Source organism: Mustela lutreola, chromosome 5, assembly GCF_030435805.1.
Source record: "Mustela lutreola isolate mMusLut2 chromosome 5, mMusLut2.pri, whole genome shotgun sequence".
Classification (NCBI taxonomy): domain Eukaryota; kingdom Metazoa; phylum Chordata; class Mammalia; order Carnivora; family Mustelidae; genus Mustela; species Mustela lutreola.
This window is the reverse complement of record NC_081294.1, coordinates 77,362,058-77,369,954: the sequence shown is the minus strand read 5'-3', so window position 1 is coordinate 77,369,954 and position 7,897 is coordinate 77,362,058. Positions and strand designations below refer to the sequence as shown.

Genomic DNA, 7,897 nt, shown 5'->3' with positions numbered 1-7,897 from the left:
TGGATCTAGACGCTGTGAGGTGAGATGAGAGAGAAAGCCTGGAAAAAGCTTCACCCTCTCTGTTCTGTTGCAACTATTTCAGCAGACTGAAGAAACCTACTGGGTTCTAAAATCTTCGGGCGCCTGGCTGGCTCAGTGGGTTAAGCCGCTGCCTTCAGCTCAGGTCATGATCTCAGGGTCCTGGAATCGAGTCCCACATCGGGCTCTCTGCTCGGCAGGGAGCCTGCTTCCTCCTCTCTCTCTGCCTGCCTCTCTTCCTGCCTCTCTGCCTACTTGTGATCTCTCTCTGTCAAATAAATAAATAAATCTTTTAAAAAAATAAAATAAAATCTTCTAGGACAAGGCTTGAAATTGAGTCACTTCTATAGTTCCAGTTTGGTACATGGTGTCCAGCCCATCGAAGGTCATAAAAACTGGCTCTCAAGGACAGGAAATGTGGTCACAGGCTGAACTTTGCAGCTGGGCAAAATCACTCCCCAGCTCCCAGACTGTTTTCTTACTTTTAAAGCAAGGTGGCTGGACTACTTGGCTTTCATTACCTTTTCTGGTCCTTTTTTTTTTTTTTAATGATTTTATTTATTTATTTGAAAGAGAGGACAGAATGAGAGAGAGAGAGTGCATGAGAGGTGGAAGGTGAGAGAGAGAGGCAGACCCCTTGCTGAACAGGGGGCCCGATGTGAGACTTGATCAAGGGACTCCAGGATCATGACCTGAGCTGAGGGCAGTTGCTCAACCAACTGAGCCACCCAGGCGCCCCTTTTCTGGTTCTTATATTCTGTAGTTCTATAAACTTTAGATGTAAGAAAAAATGAACACCATCTTTTGAGTAGAGATCACTCTGGGTGGAAACCAGAGACAAGTCTTAGGTAAGTCTGACAAGCCTATATTCTCCAGACTTAAGATTTCCCTGTCTTTTTTTTTTCTTTTTAAAATTTATTTGACAGAGATATAGAGGGCATAAGTAGGCAGAACGGCAGGCAGAGAGCGAGGGAGAGGGAGAAGCAGGCTTTCCACTGAGCAGGGAGCCCGATGTGGGGTTGGGTCCCAGGACCCTGGGATCATGACTAGAGCTGAAGGCAGCCACTTAACTGACTGAGCAACCCAGGTGCCCAAGATTTCCCTGTGTCTTAAGGGAAGAATGATCCTTATCTGACCCTTGGTAGGCACTTGGTAGGTAAAGTGGAAGAGCAAATGTGGAGACACGTGGGAAGCAAAAATACTAGTTGGCAATTGCAGCAGACAATGTGGAGTATCACCACCGAGGTCCCACTTCAAGGTCAACGCAAGTTTCCTCAGCTGTTAAAGAGTGCTGGCTGCTAAAATTGGGGGAAAAAAAAAAAAAGAGGCGCATTGGCTGCTGAGGGCTCACAGCTGCTTGATGACTGATTGATGGGGGTGGGATAAAGACCTGGAACTCTTGTCTCTATTCCCCAACTCTGTCCCATCCCACTTCCCTTAACCCTCACAGCTCTTGTTCCCAGGAGCATTCACCAATAAACCTTCAGCATGCAAATCTCCAAGTCTCAGAGTCTATTTCCAACCTATGACAGCAATGCTACAGCATTTTTTTTTAATGCTATTTATTTATTTGAGAGAAAGAGTGCAAGCATGAGTGGGGTGGAGGGGCAGAGGGAAAGGGAGAAGCTGGATCCCAGGACCCTGGGATCATGACCTGAGCCAAAGACAAATGCTTAACCGTCTGAGCCACCCAGGCACCCCTAAAATACTACAACATTTTTAAAAATAACTCAGATATATTTATTTAAGCCACACTGCAAAAAATGCATGACTTCCTAACCAATTCCAGCACACACAAAAATCCATCATTGGGATAGAACTCTCCAGATGACATAACAATGTCTACAAGTACCGGATTCTGTTCGAATTGTTCTTGTTATTCTGGCTGCCATGGGCACTTCAATCGGCTGCTAATCATACTGGACTAATTAGGTCAAGAACATGAGGTTTGCTCTAGATAACCCAGTTGATGTCTCCATTCTAAGGCCACAAGCATCCCCCTGACTCTGAACAATGTCCTGCAGATATGAGCTATTAGTCATAAGGTATTTATATGCGGGGGAAAGTGTATGAACTGGTATGACTATGAGATTGGATGGCTTTTACCCAGAAACCAACATTGCAGTTCTTCAGTAGCAATATTGATTTTCCTGTTGTTAAATAGCTCTCTTCTGAGAAGGGGTCAAGGATGAATTCACTTAATTCTCTAGGAAACTGCATTAGAAGGAGTTCTGCTAGAGGACCCTACTATTTATGCAAATACAAAAACCCACCTCTGATAGGGAATCCAAGTGCAGCCTCTGCAGCCCCTGAAACTTCCCTGAGACAGTATCTCTTTTCCTTGATGTCTAGACAACAGGATGGTGGCCATTTACATGACAGCTTCCTCCTTATTTTAACACAGCAACCCAGGAAGGGCAACCCTGGCGGGGTGGGGTAGTTACTATAGAATGTCCTTCTTTTGCTTCTTCCCCCATCTTATGGGAGGGTAACCAACAACCCAGCTCAGGCACACAGGCCCAGTTGGACAGAAGGAACATTTACTGAGTACCTTTCTTCCAGGGATAGATGGGGCAGCATCTCAATCATACAGGGCACAAGGCAAACCTCAGGATCACTAGCAAAAATTCACTACAGTTCAACAAATATTTCTAAAAGTAGAGAAAACTGATGGAAATCTGAGGCCAGCTCTCAGTAAAATGGTTTAGTAGATGAAGGATCATTGCAGGCCCCTTGGCCTAGTACATGCACATCATTTCCTAAAGTCAGGCTAGTAATAATCAATTCTATTTGAATCTGTTGAAAAATATTGTGTGGCTCTGCTCAACAGTCTCCTTCTGAATTTGTAGATGTCCTTTATCACTTTGAACTTCTTTCTACACCTACCTCCTTCTTCTTGAGATCCCAAGTTCTCTTCCCTTATTTCCTTCCCAGTTGCTTCCTGACCCCTCCTGCTGGTTATTTTCCCCAGGCACCTCCGTCCTGAACCTTCTGAGCCCACAGCTACCTCTTTTACTGAACACAGAGACTGTGTTTCACAGTCGGGATTATTTTGTTTAGTGGTTGGTGTGCTTAACCCAAAGCTGGCACAGAAGTGTTCTAAATGTTGAGGTTTGGAGTTCTAAGTTAGTCCTAGTGCTAGTCATAGAAATGTTCATCTAGTAGTGTTAATTGAGGTCTAAATGAGCTAAAGGTTACATTTGCTGGCATATCTGACAAGGTTGCCATGCTGAGCCATTTTTTACTGACCTAGGAGGAAATGAGTCTTCTAGGAGGAAATGAGTCTTCTAGAAAAAAAGTGGAGAGTGAGGTTTCAGAGGACAATGGAAAAAAATGTTGAGGTCACAGACATTTCCAAAAGTCGGCAGCTTCCTAAATCTTGTCCAGCATTCTTGAACCTCGAATCTACTCCTAAGTAGCCCCATAATTCATAGTAGCTCTTCTCAATCCAATTTCTCCCTACAGTGCTCTAACCCACCCTCCTTGCCATTCTCAACCAGATAGTTCTCACTTCCCAGCCCTCTGACAGCTTTGAGTACCTCCAGACCTTAGCCCTGTGACTAGACCCTAAGGCATACCTCACCTTCCCTTGTCCATATTTTAAAGCAGTCTGTCCAGTTTCCCAAAACCAAATAAACTTCCTTCTTATGTTTAATCACTTAATGTATATCCCTGATCAGGTCCCTTGTCTGCAAAACTCAGGTGGCTTCTTTAGGACCCAGCCTTCTGTGAGCACACTGGCGCCCACATCCTAGGGCCACTCCTGACTGCAGGGTAGAACTGCTACACTGGAAGATTCTACCCTATCAATTGTGTCTCTGGCTAATCATCTCCCAGTCCCACCCCCAAATGCCTAAATAACTGCTGCTTGATTTCACAGTTGGCATACTGATGTGGTCTTCCTGGGTAAGAGCTCAATGAATTCTAAGTAATTTTTTGTCTTGAAATGAATTGATCATTCCTCACTTTTGAAACCTGATCTTTAGCCATCCCAATTCACCTGCAGGCACAAGTCAGTAAGGACACCATGAGAATTGCTTTTTTTCTTTGTTAGGCTTCATGAAGACCTGAGTGGGAAAACGCAGGCGTATTTTACTTCCCTTTTACTAATTTCATAGGGCCTTCAGAAAACAAGGGAATGGCTCATGGAAATGAGTGGGGTGGAACAGAAAAATCTCAGACGTGCCCTGAAGTAGGATGGGATGGATGAAGAATAAAGAACAGCAAAGATAGGGACTTTAATGCCAGCTCCAACGCCTGCCCCTTTCTTCTTCATCTCTGAAGCCCTGAGGTCCCTCTAACGAAGCTGTGCCAGAGTAAATGCACAAAGAGGGCATACTCAGACTGCCCTCTAACTACATAAATCTATCTCGTTTTTCTGTTTTCTTGGTTCTTAAAGTTTTGGTTCCCAAAACCCGTCTCTCAATCTCCAGGACCTAACATACACTTTACACAGAACGTGCATTAGCATATATTTTTAAAAGGACACCCTTGAGATGAATAGTCACACTGTGACCCTCTAAACTTAAGTTCGCAAAACCTTTCCCAGGCAGGATCTCACCGTGCCTCCCTGAATGCCCCTAGTGTTAGGTGAGGCCGTAGCCACTATCCCCATTCTACAGTTGAGGAAAAGTGTGGTTGGCAGTCGCCCAGCAGTCAACCAAGGGCAACAAACCTCCACAGACCTCGCTTCTAAGGGTCGAGCCCCAGAGGCAGCTTTAACTCTCACCGCCCCCTCGCGCAGAGCCTGCCGGGAGTTGTAGTCCAATGTCCCGCAGCTCCTGTGAGTTGGACTACGATGACCAGCATGCCCCGCGCTTCTTGCCGGGTCCCTTTCAGCCTCGGGCGCTGGGGAGGCTCCGCAGACCTGCCGATTGGGAACCGATATGGCAGCGACTCTAGGCAGCGGGGAGCGCTGGACCGAAGGTACCAGGTCTTTGCCGGAGGGTGGGACAGGGCAGAGTTGGGGGAGGGATGGGGCTTCTTGAGATTACTGAGGGCTGAGATCCTGGGCCTGAGGTGAAGGATGGAGGCCTATGAAGAGATGCTGAGCCTGAGTAGGTTTCCGAATTAGGTGGGAGACCGGCAGGACAGGGGCCAGGATCTGGAAATCAGGAGCGCTGGCTCAAGCTAAGGAACCGGCGAGGAGCCCAGAGTCACCCGTGTTGATTTTTTTGCCTCCGGCCCCCAGCCCCGCTCCGTCTCTGCCCTTGCGGAGCTTAGGGCCGGCGGTGCTCAGGCCCCGCCTGTGCCAGGGTGGCTGGGTCAGCAGAGTGATGCGGATTCCTGCAGTTTGCTTTCCCAGCCCCTATGCTCGCTCCTCCCAATTAGGCCACTGACTCTAGGTCTCTCTTTGGTGCTGTTCCTGCAGCCTGCACCAAGACCACTAGGCTGGTCTTTGCCATCCTGCAGTCAAGCAAAGAGTATTGATTCCATTCCTATTATGTACCCTCATTATGCTGATCATGCAGCAGGGATCTGACAGACATGGTCCCCTGAGATCACAAAACTCTCAGTCCATTGAGGGAGTTCGACAGGTAAACAGACAATTACGAAACAGAGCCACTAAGTCCTGAGCTACACAGCAGGGTCTTAGGTTTGGGAAGCACACTGACAGCCTAGGTGTCAGAGGAGGCATCTGGAAGAAAGTGTGACATATGAAGAGAAGAAGGATGCCTTGGAGTTAGGCTGACTTAGAGGAGGAGCACTGCAAGCAGAGGGAACAGCATGTGCAAAGGCACAGAGAAAAGAGAAAGCATGGCGGATTGAAAGGCATTTGGTGTGGCTAGAGCATAGGCTGCAAAAGAGCTTGTGGTGAGAGAGGATGCTGCAGAGGCAGATGGGCCTATGATAAGAAATTTGGACAAGAAGCAGTGGGTAGGAGCACCTGGATAGTTCAGTCAGTTAAGTGGCTCTTCTTCTCTGGTCATGATCCCAGGGTCCTAGGATCAAGACCTGCATCAGGCTCCCTGCTTAGGGGGGAGCCTGCTTCTCCCTCTCCCTCTGCCTGCCACTCTGCTGCCTACTTGTGCTCTCTCTCCATCTCTCTATCAAATAAATAAATAAGTAAAATCTTTAAAAAAATAAGAAGAAGCAGCAGCAGTCAGTAGTCAGTAGGTATTTTAGGCAGGAGAGAGACATTTCTAAAGCCTTTCCCAGATCCTCCCGACAGGACCTGAGTCCTCTGCCTTTTTTGACTGGATTGCTATGGCCTTCTTAACATTCTCCACGTGTTATGATGAATTGAATCTTCTCCCTTTAGACTATAACCTCTTTGTGGTCAGAAGTAGGTTTTTTTTTTTTTTAAAGATTTTATTTATTTATTTGACAGACAGAGGTCACAAGCAGGCAGAGAGGCAGACAGAGAGAGAGGAGGAAGCAGGCCCCCCGCTGAGCAGAGAGTCTGATGCGGGGCTCGATCCCAGAACCCTGGGATCATGACCCAAGCCGAAGGCAGAGGCTTTAACCCACTGAGCCACCCAGGCGCCCCGGTCAGAAGTAGGTCTTATCCATACATTTCATTGCTCCATCTAGCCAAGTGTCTTGTTCTATAACTGCTAATTTAAAAGAACCCCCCCTACTTTAAACCTTAGGTGGGAGGCATGGCAACAAAAACAACAAATTATTTTATGAGCCATGTCACTTCTGACCGTGGATCACAGAAAAATAGGCTTTCCCCTGTACTGTGCTAAAGGTAGACGCCTCTTGAAAGGCAAGGTTTGGGGGCCTCTTAAGCCCCTTTTCTGGCTCTGATTCAGAATTATTTGCTGAATGACCATTGTAGATATGGTGTAAATTATTATGCTTCGCGCTTCTAGCATTATAAGTTTTCATGGTTGCCTCCATATTTACTACATTGTTTTCTCAAGGGAGATGTTCGTTCAGTTTATGTGGATGCTTAAAAGTCAGGATGATGTCAGTAGTTTGGCCCTCACACTCTTGGCCCCAAGCAGCCTCCCTGATAGTGAGGGCGGATAGCAAAGCTGATTGCAGATCAGACGGAGGCCTAATGGGGGGCTGTTGCTTTGCAGCTTACATTGATGCAGTTAGAAGAAACAAATACCCAGAAGATAGACCTCCTGAAAGTCATGACCCCTGTGGGTGCTGTAACTGCATGAAAGTGCAAAAGGAAAAGAAGTCTGAGCATGAGTGGAATCCAACCCGACAGGGTGAGGGGAGTGCCACTTACACTGAGGAACAGCTGCTTGGGGTACAAAGGTGAGTCTGTGGTGGGATTCAGTGAGTGATTTTAACGTAGAGTTCCTAGCAGAATGTGTTACATAAGCATTGACTGCTACTATACTTTTATCATTATTATGGAAGCACAACAGCTTCTTGGCTGCAGAGGCAAGCCTCCCTCGGTGGAAGTGGAGTCTCGGGGTATAATCTGAAGTAACTTCCCTGCTTCTGTGTAGAAGAGGCAGGGAAAACCAACTATATGAAACAGACATCTATACAACAGTCTAGCCAACAACAGCAGAGTACACATTCTTCTCAAATATACACGAAGCGTTTTCCAGGGTAGATCAGATGTCAGGCCGCAAAAGAAGTGTCAATAAATTTAAAAGGATTAAAATCATACAGTGTGTGTCCTCTGATATCAACAACAGAAGCAAATTTAGGAAATTCACAAATAAGTGAAAATTAAACATTATATTCCTAAAATAACAAATAGGTCATAGAAGAAATCTTAAGCAAGATTACAAAAATACTTTGAGATGACTGAAAATGAAAACACAACATAGAAAAATGTGTAGGATATAGCTAAAGCAAAGCTTAGAAGGACATCTATAGCTATAAATGTTATATATATTTTTTTGTTTGTTTTGTTTTAAATCTCAGATCAGTAACCCAATCTTCCACCTTCACGAACTAGAAA

At 46.0% G+C, this 7,897-nt stretch overlaps 1 protein-coding gene across 4 annotated transcripts in view; it reads left to right on the top strand.

Moving 5' to 3' along the window:
• The first annotated feature begins 1,913 nt into the window (after window positions 1-1,913).
• DNAJC18 (DnaJ heat shock protein family (Hsp40) member C18) overlaps window positions 1,914-7,897 on the top strand; it is a 31,847-nt gene continuing 25,863 nt past the window's right edge. For 2 of the 4 annotated variants that reach the window (XR_009353926.1, XM_059174732.1), the window contains exons 1-2: window positions 4,818-4,944; window positions 7,050-7,236. Coding sequence is in view for 3 of the 4 variants with exons in the window: in XM_059174732.1 (XP_059030715.1) it covers window positions 4,905-4,944; window positions 7,050-7,236 (227 nt within the window). In the remaining variant the exon portion in view is untranslated. Of the gene's footprint in view, window positions 2,064-4,817; window positions 4,945-7,049; window positions 7,237-7,897 lie in introns of those variants that run through there. The other 2 variants (XM_059174733.1, XM_059174734.1) reach the window with 2 other exon arrangements.